This window comes from Alosa sapidissima, chromosome 24, assembly GCF_018492685.1.
Source record: "Alosa sapidissima isolate fAloSap1 chromosome 24, fAloSap1.pri, whole genome shotgun sequence".
NCBI lineage: Eukaryota > Metazoa > Chordata > Actinopteri > Clupeiformes > Clupeidae > Alosa > Alosa sapidissima.
Genome location: NC_055980.1, coordinates 29,642,170 through 29,659,669, shown reverse-complemented (window position 1 = coordinate 29,659,669; position 17,500 = coordinate 29,642,170). Strand labels below are relative to the sequence as shown.

Genomic DNA, 17,500 nt, shown 5'->3' with positions numbered 1-17,500 from the left:
GCCGTTTGCCTTGGTTTTTCGTTATGAGTTGTTTTGTATTTGATTTCTTTTCATACATTCATTCTTCATTACACTAACATTGCATACCGCAAATTCAAAGTGATTTTCCCTGTTAGGCATAAGCGCTGTGTTTCCTTTGAGACACAACGTTTTTTTTTTCCTTTTGGTAGTGTTGTGGTGAACGCGAGTAGTAGCTCTGCTCGGGAGCACCTCCGCCGAGTTGTAGGTCATTGCTGTTTGCCAGTCGCGGCCTGCGCTCCGCTGGAATTAGTGCGTAAATACCCCTCGCTGGTAACCTCATGAAGACCAGGGTTGAGCGTAATTAGGGTCTTGGGTGTTTAGTTAGCTGGGGGAATCATTTTGTGTTATTGTGCACGTCTGCTGTTTGTTTATTGCTAATATGGATGTTGAAAAATTTGTTAAGTCTCCTAATCGGGAATTTCTGGAAAGCTGCAAGAAAGAAACGTTGTTGCAAATTGCTGGACACTTTAAGATTCCTATTTCAGATGCAGAACGTAAACAGAAAGAGACTATTAAAAATGCATTGAAAACCGCGTTAATTGAAAAGGGAATTTTGGAAAAGCAGCCCATTGTTTGTGCAGCCTCTGCTTCTGCTGCATCGTACTGCAGTCGTCGCTGTCGGAGCTGTGTGTGTGTGTGTGTGTGTCGTACTGCAGTCGTCGCTGTCGGAGCTGTGTGTGTGTGTGTGTGTGTGTGTGTGTGTCGTACTGCAGTCGTCGCTGTCGGAGCTGTGTGTGTGTGTTTGTGTGTGTGTGTGCGTGTGTGTGTGTGTGAGTGTGTGTGTGTGTGTGTATGTGTGTCGTACTGCAGTCGTCGCTGTCGGAGCTGTTGAACTCTACTGAAGTGTCCATGCTGCTGCTTAACGACCGTAGGCCACTCCCTCCTATCGCTCCCGGGTGCAGTCGTCCTGGAGACAGCAGGCCGCCGCCCATCGCCCCGGCTGCCCCGCCCCCAGGGCTGAGGGCCAATGGGGAGCTGGAGGCGGGGTTGGGCGAGACTGGCTCGGGGGAGAGGCGGGGAAAGTAGGCGGAGATTTGTCTGATTGGTCGAATGGGGCCTGGACAAACATCAATGGCCATGTGCTCCTGAATGGATATGGTGAGCTTCTTTCCTCTCCGCACAGTCATAGAGCTACACACACACGCACACACACGCGCACACAGATATATACACACACACACAGAGAGAGAGAGAGAGGGAGAGAGATGGTGAGCTTCTTTCCTCTCCGCACCGTCATAGAGCTACACACACACGCACACACACGCGCACACAGATATATACACACACACACAGAGAGAGAGAGAGAGGGAGAGAGATGGTGAGCTTCTTTCCTCTCCGCACCGTCATAGAGCTACACACACACACACACACACACACACACAGATACACAAACACACACACACACACACACACACAGATACACAAACACACACACACACACACATATGTGAACCCCTTGAACATTTTTCTGTTGTTTTATCATGATTTTCTTGTTTTATCATCACCAGTTTTTAAATATCAACTGTCAGGTGTGTATATTAATCAAATGTATGGACTTGGGACTTTTTGAGAAGCCAAAAAATCATGAAAAATGGAATTCATGTATGTACAAAAGTATGGAATTAATGTATGTACAGTACAAAAGTATGGAATTGTTGGAGATCTGCATTGTCTATAGTGAGGTAATGTTAGATTACATTGCAAAAATATCACCATGCATTCATAACCTCGTGATTCAGTGAGAGTGATCCCAAAACATCGGAAAGTGACATTTCTGTATTACATTTTGTCAAGAGGAAAAATCAATAGCAAACTGTTCCCAACTGACTATAGCGCTGTGAACCGTTCCTGGCTGCGCCTGGCAAATCCGCCATCATAATAGCAATCCGCTATGGAACAAGCGTGCCTGTTGTTAAAGGGAATGTGAGATGACGCTCTGATTGGTTTCTTGCACTTTACGCCCAAACCACACCCATGATTAATGTAGCTACTTCAGACCACCCCATTTTAGATTTGCGTTGGGCACAACAGTCATGATCCCGCCGGTAAAATAGAAACAGCGCCCAAGATCCGCCCACAAAGCGATTTCCGCGAAGTCAATTGCGCTAAAGTGCAAGATATAGCCCATAGAGTCCATTAAAATCATTATATAGAATACCATAAACAGAGACCATTATGCTGTAGTGTGTGTGTGTGTGTGTGTGTGTGTGTTTCTTAGACAACACATTTAACACTCAACTCTGCCAAATGACCAAGAGCCACACCACTGCAGCAACACCTTATTATGCCGGCTCTCTGACACCGTGTGTGTGTGTGTGTGTGTGTGTGTGTGTACGTGTGTACTACTCATCATATTCTGGTCACAACCCTCATTACTGATATTTTCCCCTTAACTCTTCCATACGATGCTTCAGCCACAGTCTGTCTGACAGGACACACACACACGCAAACACACACACACACACACACACTCTGGTCTGACAGAAGTCTTTGGGTTGATTGTTGCCATGGTTCACAGATGGGGGTTTTCTAGGGGTGACAATCTCTCTCTTCTCCAGCTGCTCTCTCTTCATGCTCCCTTCATTCCTCTCTCCCTCTCTCTCTCTCTCCGTCTCTCTCTCTCTTCTCCGGCTGCTCTCTCTTTATGCTCCCTTCATTCCTCTCTCTCTCCCTCTCTCTATCTCTCCCTCTCTCCCTGTCTCTCTCTCTCTCTCCCTCTCAATTCAATTCAAATTCAAATGGTGCTTTATTGCCATGACAAATATGACACTTGTGTTGTCAAAGCAGTTGTTACATAAATGTACAGTATCAGGATCTAAGCAATTCTACAGGTATGAACAAGTCATAATGGACTAAGTGTAAAGAGTTCAAAATATCGAGTTCTGAGTGTCTCAACACAAACTTCCAGACATACAATACATCAGGGCACATATATAAAGTGGAGTGCATAGAAACATACAATTAATCAGGGCACATACAGTATATAAAGTGGACTGCGTAGAAACATGGAATAAATCTGGGCACATATATAAAGTGGACTGTGTAGAAACTTCAGGTATGGTATACAACATGAGGGGACTGTGTTGAGTTAGTGTATGTGCGTGTGTGTGGCTGTGACTTTGAGAGGTGTGTGTGTGTGTGTCACATGTACATGCATACATAAATCACTCAGTGTCTCTCAGCTGGTGACAGGCAAGGACATATTAGGCTGCAGTAATACAGCTGTCTGTGTCTTCTCCCAATAGGTACAGTATAGTATTTTATTCAGGTTTGGTAGGTCAGAGAAATCAGGGATTTTTTCTTTCATTTTTGGGAAGTATTTATTGCGAATTGATTCAAATTCAGTTTCAACAACATCATCTCTGCACTGCTGGCATTGACGCTCGTCTTTTGGAAGCCAGGTCTTTTTGTGTCTTCCTGTTTCTATGGCTAAGCGGTGTTCACTGAGTCTGTATTTCGTTAGTGTGCTTCTCAAATTTGTTCCTTTAATTTTTGTTAGGTAATGTGCAAGTGTATATTTCCTGTTTAGGGTCAAATAGCATTGCGTTTTGCTTTGGGATTGTGTTTTAGATTGCCAATATTCATCATAAATGTCTTTTAGGTTTTGGGGGGTTTGGTTGATCCAAACATTTCGTGTGGATGCGGGCTGGTATTGGGCCTTTAGAGTGCTGGATGTGTGTGTGTGTGTGTGTGTGTGTGTGTGTGTGCCGGCGGACTTCTGTATGCAGGGTCTCTATTGGGTGTTTTTCCCATTTATCTAGCTCCTGATTTCCAAGTGGGCCCCTCACTTCACTGCCATAAAGGGCAATTGGTTCTATTACTGATGAGACTGTGTGAAACTATGAGGTGTGTGTGAGGACTGCATGCGTGTGTGTGTGAGGACTGCGTGCGTGCGTGCGTGAGGACTGTGTGCGTGCATGCGTGTGTGTATGCATTTGTTCTGCAGTATCATACTTATTCTCACAGCAGGGTCTGTTAATCTCATTACGTGTGTGGCATCATCACATTATCACTGAGTTCTGCTTCGTGTGTGTGTGTGTGTGTGCGTGCGTGCATGTGAGAGTAGGTGCGTTTTGTGTGTGTTTGTGTGGAGTGTGTGTAATGTGTGTGTGTGTGTGTGTGTGTGTGTGTGTGTGTAATGTGTGAGTGTGTTGTGTGTGTGTGTGATGTGTGTGTTTGTGTGTGTGTGTGTGTGTGTGTGTTGTCAGTGAAGGGATTGTGATGGCACAGAGGAGACAAAAGTGATGCCTGTCAAAACCCTACTAGGAATTTGATTCACTCTGACATGGACACGGTGTGTGTGTGTGTGTGTGTGTGTGTGTCTCAGAAGCTAGTTAAAGTAATCCATCAAAGAGGCTGGACTGAAATAAAACAACCCCCGTCTCTCCCTGTCTCCCTCTCTCTCCCTCTCTCCATCTCTTTCTTTCTCTCCCTCTCTCTCCCTCTCTTCATCTCTCTCCCTCTCCATCTCTCTCTCTCTCTCTCCCTCTCTCCATCTCTTTCTTTCTCTCCCTCTCTCTCTCCCTCTCTCTCTCTCTCTGTCTCTCTCTCTCCCTCCCTCTCTCTCACTCTCTCTTTCTCTCTCTCCCTCTCTTCATCTCTCTCCCTCTCTCTCTCTCCCTCTTTCTCTATGAATGCTGGTTTGTGGGCTTGCTACAAAGAGTAACAGAATGCTATGGAGTTACATGTTCCACTTTTATGAGTGAGCAGTAGCACAATTTGAGCACAGAAAAATATTGTGAGTGAGCACACAAATTATATTTTGAGGAAAAATGAAACTCGAGCACAAAAAAACTAGTAGTTGAGCAAACAGGAATCTATGTTGTGCTCCACAAATGTCCACAAATGTCTTTGCCTGTTTGCTAATATCAATATGTATTTGCAACATCAGCCCCCTTTCTTTCAGTTTCACTGTACGTGCTCATATAAACTGTTCCTCCGCTCGCTCAGGAGATCTCTGTCACGCTCGCTCAACTTCATCTGTGTGCGCACTCTAAAATGTCGACAGCGTTACGTTTGTTCCACAATTACCAACCAATCAGAAAAATCAGGGGAGATTAAGTGCTCATTGGCTGCTGAAGTCCAATTCTCATTGGCTGCTGAAGTCCACAACGCCTAGCGTCATGTACTAGTGTCCGTGGGAATGGGGAAAGAAGGAACATTGGAGCACGCTACACGGAAATACATCTTTGGTAATTATTTATCATAAATATGGTATTGAGTAGACGTTGTAGCCGTGTTGTAAATCCAACAATACCCATATTTATGATTAATACTTATTTATTTATTTAGATGTATGTTCGTGTGGCATGCTCCAATGTTCTCCAGTTTTCTGATGTCAACTTTATTTATATAGTGACAAGCACAGACCTAATGTGCTCCAGTGTCTCCAGTGTGTGTGTGTGTGTATGTGTGTGTGTGTGTGAGTGTGTGTGTGTGAGCTATTAGTAATGCATGTGAAGCATGTGTGTGTGTGTGTGTGAGTGTGAGCTATTAGTAATGCATGTGAAGCATGCGTGTGTGTGTGCGTGTGTGTGTGAGTGTGTGTGTGTGAGCTATTAGTAATGCATGTGAAGCGTGTGTGTGTGTGTGCGCGTGTGTGTGTGTGAGCTATTAGTAATGCATGTGAAGCGTGTGTGTGTGTGTGTGTGCGCGCGTGCGCGTGTGTGTGTGAGCTATTAGTAATGCGTGTGAAGCATGTGTGTGTGTGAGCTATTAGTAATGCATGCGAAGCATGCGTGCGTGTGTGTGTGTGTGTGTGTGTGAGAGCTAGTAGTAATGCATGTGAAGCATGCGTGTGTGTGTGTGTGTGTGTGTGAGGTATTAGTAATGCATGTGAAGCATGCGTGAGTGTGTGTGCGCATGTGTGTGTGTGTGTGCGTGTGCGCTATTAGTAAATTTCATTATTGCATTAAATACATGGCTAAAATGGCTCTGTGCAAGTCCAAGATGAAGGGCTGATTAACAACATGCTGTCATGCACTGCTAGATTCCTTTCATGGTCTGGCCTACAAGTAAAACACAGCAAATGTGCAGTTTTTTACGAGAGGAGAAGTGGTGGCTATCGCTGGTATAGGTCAAAAACTGACCAGCCCCCCTCTTTTCACATCCTAGACCAGCCAATCAGAGTGTCCTCCAGACACGAGACCTATAACTACCTGGGCCATAAATGTAACATCGCTGGAGAATGGAGTCAACAAGTGAATGACATGGCACATCAGTTTATGACCAGACTGGACCTCATCCACGCAGCACCTCTGACCAGACTGGACCTCATCCACGCAGCACCTCTGACCAGACTGGACCTCATCCACGCAGCACCTCTGACCAGACTGGACCTCATCCACGCAGCACCTCTGACCAGACTGGACCTCATCAACGCAGCACCTCTGCATGTAACTTTTAAACTACAAGCAATACGAGACATAGCCTTTTCTAAAATTCAACACCTTTTTGCAAATGTCCATATTCCACAGAAAGTACTGCGTGAAATGGACAAAAAAACTGTAAATATGGTTAGGAAATGGCTTTGTCTTAATACACATTCCACCAGATGTGGAGTATAGCGCCACAAGACAGTCTCACTTCACCAACATGCTGAATTGTGACGACACCAGCGTGAGGCAAATGGCCAGAGCATCCTAATGCTGGATTTGAAGAGACGGAAAGTGCTACATGCATGCAGTGGGGAAGACAACTTCCTGGGCTTTAAAAGAAAGCCCAACAGAAAGCTTGATGGACAAGCACAGGGTTTTGGCGGGTCATCTGACTGGCCAGACCTAAATGACCCATGCCAGAGAACAGGCACTGAATTGAAGTGGACTTCCCATCTCCAACCTGTGGAGGTCTCTGATGCAGTTGTGGAGGATCCATCTGTTGTTGTGGAAGCCAGGCTGCACCATAACAGCATTGTTCACCTGCTCCAGCCTAGAACAGAGACATATACAGAGAGCCCAAAATATGGAGAGCTACAGGGAAAGTTGGCCAAACTGCCCTTTGCGGACCACTCTGCATCACACACCATCTATAGCAATGCCAACATCAGTGAGGAGATCCTTATTTTCTGTATAAAAGCACGTCTACAGGTTCTTCCCACCAAATACAACCTTTCACTGTGGTTTCCTTCCATCCATTCACCCCTCTGCATGCTGCATGACCCCCCTCAACACCTGGAGTCAGTAGCCCACATTATGAACCGTTGCACATCACTTAAAGGACTGTATATTGCCAGACACAACAGACTTGTGGATCTCATTGCTGCTCAGATTCCCTGTGTGGCTGATGAAAAGCTCTATAAAAACACTACTGTACAGTCTGATTGCTTTAACTCACCTGCAAACACTTTTGTAGGAATACCAAATACACCAGATATTGTTGTCATATCTCAGCACTCCAGAACTGTTAAGCTATTTGAAGTAGCATGTGCATTTGATCTGTTTATGGAGGACTCTTACCTTTCTAAGACTGTAAAATATCAATCATTAATATCTACCATCGAAAACCTTGGCTACAGATGCCAGCTTATTGTGCTAGTGTTTGGTAGTCTAGGGCATGTACACAGGCTGGCGACCCGGGGACTTTGTATTGGGGGCGGGGGGGCTATTGAAAACAAGAGCCAAACAGTTGGTAAAGTACTGCTCAATTTCAGCCATTATAGGAAGCATGTTTATTTGGAAAAGGAGATGTTTTCTGTACCCCTGAAATTGTATTGTCATACATAACAAGGCGCTGATGTGGTTTAATCTGTTTGATCATTCAAAACATTTGATTCCTAATGAAAATTTACTTGTAATGTGGAATTGAATAAAGTATCTAATATGTGTGTGTGTGTGAGCGTGTGAGCTATTAGTAATGCATGTGAAGCGTGTGTGTGTGTGCGTGTGTGAGTGTCTGTGTGTGAGCTATTAGTAATGCATGTGAAGCATGCGTGAGTGTGTGTGTGCGTGTGTGTGTGTGTGTGTGCGTGTGTGTGAGCTATCAGTAATGCATGTGAAGCATGCGTGAGTGTGTGTGTGTGTGAGCTATTAGCAATGCATGTGAAGCATTAAGTAATGCATAAATCATGAATTAATTGATCCAAATTCATGATAATTCATGTACCCTTACCATAAAGTGTGAGGGTGTGTGTGAGTGTGAGTGTGTGTGTGCATGGGTGTGTGTGTGTGCACCCTTACCATAAAGTTTTATTGAGAATTCAAATATCTCCTCATATTTTTACATCCTGAAGAAAATAATAATAATAATAATAAGCTTTATTTGTATAACACCTTTCATACACAGAATGCAGCTCAAAGTGCTTTACATTTGAAGCATGTAACACAATAATAGTCAGTCTGTCATTATCAATCACTTTTCTTCATTGCTGGGGCCGTTTATGATTCACTCAGCAACATATCAAAAATATAGAAAATGACATGTCATAAGACTGGCAGCCTTAAACATATCAAAAATATAGAAAATGACATGTCATAAGACTGGCAGCCTTAAACATATCAAAAATATAGAAAATGACATGTCATAAGACTGGCAGCCTTAACCCTCTTACCCCCCACAAGCACGCCATATGGCAACTGTGGCAAGGACAAACTCCCATATTCCAGGAAGAAACCTTGAGCAGAACCTGACTTAATAGGGGGAGCCCATCTGCTTCTGGCTGGCTGCGCCCTCCAATAGCAGCAGATGTAGAATAATCTGAAAAAGTAGTCTACAGGATAAGATGAGTTAACTAAAAGCTTTCCTGTACAGGTATGTTTTCAGATCTTTTTTAAAAATATTTACTGAACTCGCCTGCTTGATGTACAGAGGCAGGGTGTTCCATAGTTTGGGGGCATAATGGATAAAAGCAGCTTCTCCACTTTGTTTGTGGAGCACTTTGGGTACGATTAAAAGATTAGAATTGGATGATCTAAGTTTCCTTTGTGGTTGATAAGATATTAAAAGCTCAGAGATATATGAAGGTGCTATGCCATTCAGAGCTTTGTAAGTAATTAACATAACCTTAAAATCAATTCTATAGGAAATAGGGAGCCAGTGCAGTTCAGCCAACACAGGGGTGATGTGTTCTCTCCTCTTAGTCTTAGTTAAAAGTCTAGCCGCAGAGTTCTGTATGAGTGCCAATTTCTTTAGATGTTTTTTGGGAAGACCAGTGAAAAGTGCATTGCAGTAGTCTAACCTGCTAGTGATAAAGGCGTGAATTAGTTTTTCTGCATCTTGTTGAGTTAAAAAGGGCCGCACTTTGGCAATGTTTCTCAGGTGGAAATAGGCTGTCTGAGTAACTTTACTGATATGGGGCTTAAAACTTAACTCTGCATCTAAGATGACACCGAGGCTTGTTACTTTTGGTTTGACCTGGTGCGCCAAGTTCCCCAGATTACTAAGAACAATATCTCGCTTTAGTTTTGGTCCAACCAGAAGTACCTCTGTTTTGTCATCATTTAGTTTCAAAAATGTTTTGCTCATCCACTGATTAATGGAGGTTAGGCATGCAGTGAGGGAGCAAAGGCCATCTGGGTGAATCAGGATGCTATGATCAATGGTGTCAAATGTCGCACTCAAATCCAGAAGAATAAGGATTGAGACTTTGTTTGAGTCAGTATCCAGTCTGAGATCATTGACTATTTTTACTAGAGCCGTTCTGTGCTGTGATTTGATCTAAAACCTGATTGGAATTTTTCAAGGATACTGTTTTTGTTGAGGAAGGTATTTAACTGATTACAAACGACTTTTTCAAGTACTTTGCTCAGGAATGGTAGATTTGATATAGGCCTGTAGTTGCTCAAATTGGTATGGTCAAGATTTGACTTTTTAAGTAAAGGTTTCACAACAGCGGTTTTAAAAGCAGTTGGAAATATACCTGTTTCTAATGAGGTATTTATTACCTTGAGAATAAAGGGAGCTAAGCTATCATATACTTTTTTGAGGAATCTAGTAGGGATTGGATCCAAAACACATGTTGAGGAGCCGGTTTGAGTTGTAATTTTACTAAGCTCAGATTGAGTAAATAGTGCTAAAGAACCTTAATTTTGGGGGCTGTTTTTGGGTGTACTATCAAACATATTACTTGTGTTACCAATAGCCTCCCTTATAGAAATGACTTTGTTTTTGAAAAAGTCTGCAAATTCTTCGCATCTTAGAGAGGATGCCTGACTGAGTGTATCAAAAGGTGTTTGATGCAATAGCCTATCAATGGTAGAGAACAACACCCTAGAGTTTCCACTGTTTTCAGCAATTACCTTAGAGAAGTGGTTCCTTCTCTCATTCCGAATAGCTCTATTATAATTTGCTATTTTTTCTTTTAGAATGGCACGGTGAACCTGTAACTTAGTTTTTCTCCATGTTCTCTCAGCTTTTCTACATGATCTTTTTAGATCATGGATATTTTTGTTCATCCAAGGTATCAGTTTGCTACAGGGCCTTTTTTTAGTCTTTAAGGGTGCCACTCTGTCAAGCAGAGCGCCTAATTCATGATTGAAAGCCTCTACCATTTGATCAATGGGATGATGTAAAATATCTAAATTTATGGAGTCTATAAGAGCTATGAACTGCTGTTCTGCTCTAATGTCCAAGAGTCGCGATTTGATTGCAATTTCGGGATGAATTTTTTGAGTATGTAGTACTATATTAAAAGATACACAATAATGATCAGACATATTTATGTCATTTACTGATAAGTCTGTGACTTCTATCCCTCTAGAAATGACTAGATCGAGGGTGTTGCCAAGGTTGTGGGTGGGTCCTGTAACATGCTGCTTTAGCTCTAAACTGTCCAACACATTAAAGAACTTACTGGCTTTAGCATCAGTTGTCTTATTGACATGAATATTAAAGTCGCCATTTACAATTATCCGATCATACCTAGTGATGATGAGCGACATAAGTTCAGAAAACTGGTTGAGAAAGCCAGTCCATAGTTTAGGAGGGCGGTATAAGGTTAATAGAAGTACAGCTGGGTCAGCCTTCAGAGTGAGGGCAATATACTCAAAGGAAGCGAATTCGCCAAAGTTGACTCTAGTGCAACTATATTTGTTTGAGAGAATGGAGGCAATTCCACCACCTCGTTTGCCTTGTCTAATTGAGTGGAAGAAATTATAATTTGGGGGACAAGTTTCAACACGAACAGCTTCGCTGTCTGAAGTCAGCCAGGTTTCAACAAGAAACAGAAAATCCAAATTTTTTTCACTAATAAAATCATTGATTGCAAAGGTTTTGGTAGTAAGTGCACCTATATTTAGTAAACCCATGTTAGCTGAAAATGCCTCTGGCTTTTGAGGAATATGCTGAGGTATGGAAAGAATATTTGTTAGATTTCTAGTTTTAAATTTGTCTTTTCTTTTTACTATACATTGGTAGAAATCAACGTTGGAATAGAACTCTAAGCATAAGTCATGCTATTGCATGAAGCAGCTTGATCTATGGTAGTAGTATTGTATGTTACCCTGCAGAAAACATTCTCAGACCCATCCACATGTATAATGCCATTCGAATCAATACCTGGGGGGCGTGAATCTGTAATATTTTCTACAGAATGTCAATGCCTCAGTGTGGACGCACACACACACACACACACACACACTTCAGACTAGATTAATGAATGTAAATGTTGTAATGAGAGCATCTCAGCAGGACCTTAGGAGAAAGAGAGGGGGGGGGAGAGGGATGGAGTGGGAGAGAGAGAGGGGAAGAGAAAGCATTTAGCCGTGTATGAATGCAACACAGTGTAATAGAATAGTTCATCTGGGTAGTCTTTAGTAGCTCTGCAGAGGAGGAACCAGAACACAAGAGGAGAAACCACAACACAAGAAGAGGAAGCAGAACACAAGAGTCACCTGGAAATCCCTCAAGTTCCTGCACTGGAGAGGAGGAACCGGTAACACTCCATAATAAGGTGCCATAATAAATAGCAAACTAGTAATTACCTAACCCTTTGTTAATATTTGCTAATTGTTACTAAAATATCTATTTGGCACAAGTTAATAGTTTTTTCATCATTAATTAAATATTAGTTGTTTGCATAAAATCTGTATGTTAATGTTTTAACAAATCTATTAACTAATATTGTATTAATATATGTTAATAGTTAACTAAATATATTTTTGGCACTAATTAACAGTTATTTCTTACATCATTTAAATGTTAAATGTTTATTTACAAACTATATGCTAATATAAAAGTTAATGACATATTATTATTTATCTAGCTTTTCTGATTAGCTTTGTGGAGAATTTATGGAATTTATGGTTTATGGCTTTATGGTCTTGTGGGGTGTATAAGGCCCCCTACTGCCAGTGGTTGGTTGTGTGAGAGTTTGTGCTCCTCTTCTTCCACTTCATCCTTATTGGATACGCGGCTCTTAGTGAACTGTACCAGGCTGTCAGTGAACAACAGACGGCACACCCAGACGGTTTCACCATCTTCACTGGAGATTTTAACCATGCTGATCTCAAAACTGTACTTCCAAAGCTACACCAGCATGTTGATTTTCCAACAAGAGGAGATAACATCCTGGACCTGGTCTACACTACACACAAAGGAGCATACAAAGCCACCCCCCTCCCCCACATTGGACTTTCAGACCATATCACTGTTATGCTAATGCCCGCATACAGACAAAGGGTAAAAGCGAACAAACCGGTTCGTAAGCAGGTAAAAGTGTGGCCTGAGGGAGCCTCCGATGCTCTTCAAGACTGCTTTGACACAACAGACTGGGAAATGTTTAAGCAGGCAGCCACTTACAACAACCGGACAGACATAGAGGAGTATACAGACACTGTAACCTCTTACATCACCAAATGCATCGATGATGTGACCCACACAAAAGACATCATCACTCGGGCTAACTGGAAGCCATGGCTGACAGGGGATGTCCTCAGGCTGCTGAGGGCCAGAGACAAAGCCTACAGAGCTGGGGATGAAGCTGGCATGAGAACAGCGAGAGCCAACCTGTCCCGTGGCATCAAGGAAGCAAAAAAGGAATACACTCACAGGATAACCACCCACTTCAAAGACAGCAGGAACGCACAAAGCCTATGGCAGGGCATTCAGGCCCTCACGCAGGGCTGCCAACTTTTCAAAACACCTTGGAGTGAGATTTGGTGGGGCCAACCAAAATTTTGCTGCGGAAATTTTTGTTTGGCTCGTTCAGCATTATACCGTACAGTAAAAAAAAAAGTACATTGGTTCTCAGGTGTAGGGACCAGGGTCCCAGAGTTAAATTAACATTGGTATCAAAGGGATCTAGCCTAATGCTAGGACCATGGGCGATGGAGGCATTCTGAAAGTGGGTGGGACATTTCAGTGGGGGGTATGGGGGTCCTCCCCCAGAATGTTTTTTTTGGACTAGATGCAATTTCCTGAATTCTGGTACATTTTACCAGGTTATTTAGATACTTCTATATAACAAAATAAAGCTAGCCTACGAAATTAATAAAAAGTAAATCATGCATAATTTAAAAATAACTCAATATATAGGCTACTTGGCTACGCAATAAGGTTTCCATTACAGCACTGCGGACGTTCAATGAACGCATGAAAGCGGATAAAGTAAATTAAATATCAAACTAAAGCGAAAATGTCATGCTTTTGAAGGCCTACCATTGTGCAGTCTAGCTGTGGTTAGTGACGTGATGCTGTTAATGGGGAGTTTTACATAAACCTATAGGTTATTATTTATTTGGCGTACAAACAGCACTGGTATTTCGCACGGCAATAGTGGGGGGGTCCAAACTAACAATTTTAAAAAGTGGGTGGGTGTTTTGTAAGAATTTAAGAAATGTTTGTATATTTTAACTTTTAAATGCATCAATCTGGTGCACTTTTACACTATTTGTGCTGTAGCCTAAGCTATTTTGCACTTCAGAATTATACGTAACCATGCATACACAGGTGGAATAGTTATGGTGATATTGCAATAAGTTCACAACCACAAAAACATATGGTCCATTTCACAGTTCAGAAATGTTCAGCACTCCATGAAATTATGCAGAAGTGGTCACCTGTGTTTTTCAGCTAGTTCATTTAAGATCGGTCATTGTAATGGCCATAGCCTACAGGCTATTCCTTTTTCAGGATGTACCCATATCTGCATGATGTGAATGTTTGCATATGGCTTATGTCAGGCTTTATATCAATATTTGTGTCTCCTTATTTGATTTTCTTTATATTTTTGCATTAATGTCACTAGAAAGCATGGCAATATAAATATATTCATTTATCTGTGTAAGTGGGATTGGCTGGAACCTGACAATATAAGAACCATGATAGTGGGATAATCTACTGAGCAATTTACAAAAATGTATGTAGGCCTACTGACAAATAGTTTACATTAGAATACATTATAATTTCGCCCCAATGAGGCTATGTAGAAATGTGTTGCAATTTCAAAAACAGAGGCATGCTTTATATCCTCGTATTCGGTACAGTTTGCTGTTTATTGTGATATTAGGTTTGCCACATGTTGTGTGAAGGGTTAGTGAGATATTACAACCGAGAGTAATGGGTGTGCACTGTGTGCAAAATGCAAATATGATTAGCCTAAATTGCACGTCGGTTCAATGATAATTTTCTCGCGAACCATTTATCACAGCAACTTGGCGCTAATATCATTGGAAAGCTTAGATTCCGCTCGTTCACATGATGTGTGATATCATGTATAGGTTTAGTTTAGTTGAACCTCATCTGCCAGGTATTTGACCTACCACGTTGACACTTCAGCGTGAAAAATACTCAAAGCATAGGCCTACCTGAAGCCGGGGGAATGCGCCTGGGACGGCTTTTGAAGTAGCATCGCAAATGAGAGAAAATTTAGAAAATTCCACAGACAGGGGGTGCTCTTGAACCCTCTCACCGTCTCTGAAAGCATAACCGTGGCTCAACAGGTAGATCTATAGGCTAAACTCATTTTTCAGGCATCTGACCGACCGGGTTGACACTTCAGCATGAGAAATCGTGGGTGTGGCGTGTGAGTGTGTGAAACTAATCAAATGCGTGTGTCTCACGGCCAATGCGTGAGAGTTGGCAGCTATGCTCACGGACTACAAGCCCGCGCCACAGAGCTGTGAGAGCAACATCCCTCTGCTCAACAACCTGAACCGCTTCTTTGCTCGCTTTGAAGCACAAAACAGCACCTGCCCACAGAAGACCCATCCCCCTCTACATGAGCAGCCCCTGTGCCTCTCTGCCGACAGCGTGAAGAGGACACTTGCTGCTATCAACACCCGTAAGGCAGCAGGCCCAGACAACATCCCAGGTCGTGCGCTGAAGGACTGCGCAGGGGAGCTTAAGGATGTCTTCACAGACATCTTTAACACTTCCCTGAAGCAAGCCATCGTCCCATCATGTTTCAAAGCTGCCACCATCATACCTGTGCCGAAGAAAACTGCTCCATCCTGCTTCAATGACTACCGCCCTGTTGCACTGACACCCATCATCATGAAGTGCTTCGAGCGGCTTGTCATGTCACATATCAAAGCCATTCTCCCCCCCACCCTGGACCCCTTCCAGTTTGCATACCGAGCCAAGCGGTCTACAGAGGATGCAATCTGCTCTGCCCTCCACCCAGCCCTCACCCACCTGGAAAAAAGAGACTCATATGTGAGATTGCTGTTTATAGACTTCAGTTCTGCATTCAACACCATAATACCACAACAACTCATCTGCAAACTTGACAAACTGGGACTCAGTACCTACCTCTGCAACTGGCTACTGGACTTCCTCTGTCAGAGGCCCCAAGTAGTACGTGTTGGCAACAATACCTCAAGCAGCATCACACTGAGCACAGGGGCCCCCCAAGGCTGCGTGCTCAGTCCGCTGCTCTTCACCCTGCTGACGCATGACTGCACTGCAACCTACAGCAACAATCACATAGTGAAATTTGCTGACGACACAACTCTGGTGGGTCTCATCACCAAGGGCGACGAGACTCAATACAGGTTGGAGGTCGACCATCTGACCACGTGGTGCAGGGACAACAACCTCCTGCTGAACGTCAGCAAGACCAAAGAGATTGTTGTTGACTTCCGGAGAGGTCACACCCAACACCTGCCACTGACCATCGACGGTGCTGTGGTGGAGAGAGCGAGCAGCACCAAATTCCTGGGGGTGCACATCAGTGAAGACCTCTCCTGGACCACCAACACTGCATCACTGGCGAAGAGAGCTCAGCGCCGCCTGTACTTCCTGCGGAAACTCAGGCGAGCAAGTGCTCCACCAGCCATCATGACCACATTCTACCGAGGCACCATTGAGAGCATCCTCTCCAGCTGTATCGCTGTGTGGGGCGGAAGCTGCACTGAATACAACAGGAAAGCCCTGCAGCGCATAGTGAACACAGCTGGAAGGATTATTGGTGCTTCACTCCCCTCCCTGAAGGACATTTACACCACCCACCTCACCCGCAAGGCGACCAAAATTGTGAGTGATGCAAGTCACCCCGCTCACAATCTGTTTGATCTACTGCCCTCTGGGAAGAGGTACAGAAGCCTGCGCTCCCGCACTACCAGACTCACCAACAGCTTCATACACCAGGCTGTTAGGATGCTGAACTCTCTCCCTCCTCTCCCCCCTCCACCCTCAGCTACATAACATCCTGGACATTGGACCCAAAATGGCCACCTGCACTACTCCACTTGCACACTTGCACACTTGTACACTTTACAACTTGTTGTTGTTGTCCTGAAAACACAACACTTCTGCTGCTCTTACATAACTTGCACCACTATGCCACTTTCTTTCTTACTTAGGTCAAACAGAACTACCCAAGCCTTTTATTGGCCTGACTTTGCACTAGTATTTTATTGACTGTCTATGCACAATTTCAACCAAATTTTGCTGCTCTTATTTTTTTCATTATTATATGTGCCCTCTTATTTACTTATTTACTTACTTTTTTGTTTACTTGAATGTTATGTTTGTCTGTGGACCTAAATTGGCAAAATATGTCTTGTCTTCACCGTGGGATAGTGAGAAACGTAATTTCGATCTCTTTGTATGTCTGGAACATGTGAAGAAATTGACAATAAAGCTGACTTTGGATACCTCTGTGGTTGGCTGTCCTGTAATTGGTGACCCTCTGTCTAGTCTTTGAAAGTAGTGTACTCTTTGCCTTTGGAAGTACCATTTGGTTGATGCTTGAATTTGGTGAAATTCAGGAGAGGGGGGTGTAACAGAGTTAGAAATGTAGTTTAGTGTTTGTATGTGATTTTCGCCGTAATTAAGCAGCTTTATTGAGATTGGTGTTTTGGAGCCCCCTTTGGAGAAACGCTATACTGCAGCTCTGCTGCGTTTTGTCGTTGTATTGTTGCCATAGCTGATCAGAAGCGGTATGCTTTGCATTGCGTAGGTTGACTGTATAAAGCACTCCCCACTTTGTTTTAATTTTGTAACTGTAAAATGCTGTTTAAGTTGAAAACTTTGATATACCACCTGTATTATGTTACTTTACATGTATTGTTAAGATTTGGGTGCAATTCTAGCAATTTAGAGA

At 43.1% G+C, this 17,500-nt stretch overlaps 1 protein-coding gene across 2 annotated transcripts in view; it reads right to left on the bottom strand.

The window, feature by feature from the left end:
• The window catches only part of doc2a (double C2-like domains, alpha), a 135,094-nt gene that overhangs the window by 104,511 nt on the left and 13,083 nt on the right, over positions 1-17,500 (bottom strand). Inside the window, exon 2 of one of the 2 annotated variants that reach the window (XM_042083340.1) lies at positions 827-1,152. In XM_042083340.1, coding sequence (XP_041939274.1) covers positions 827-1,148 — 322 coding nt within the window. In that variant the 5' untranslated portion in view covers positions 1,149-1,152. Of the gene's footprint in view, positions 1-826; positions 1,159-17,500 lie in introns of those variants that run through there. The other variant, XM_042083341.1, reaches the window with a different exon arrangement.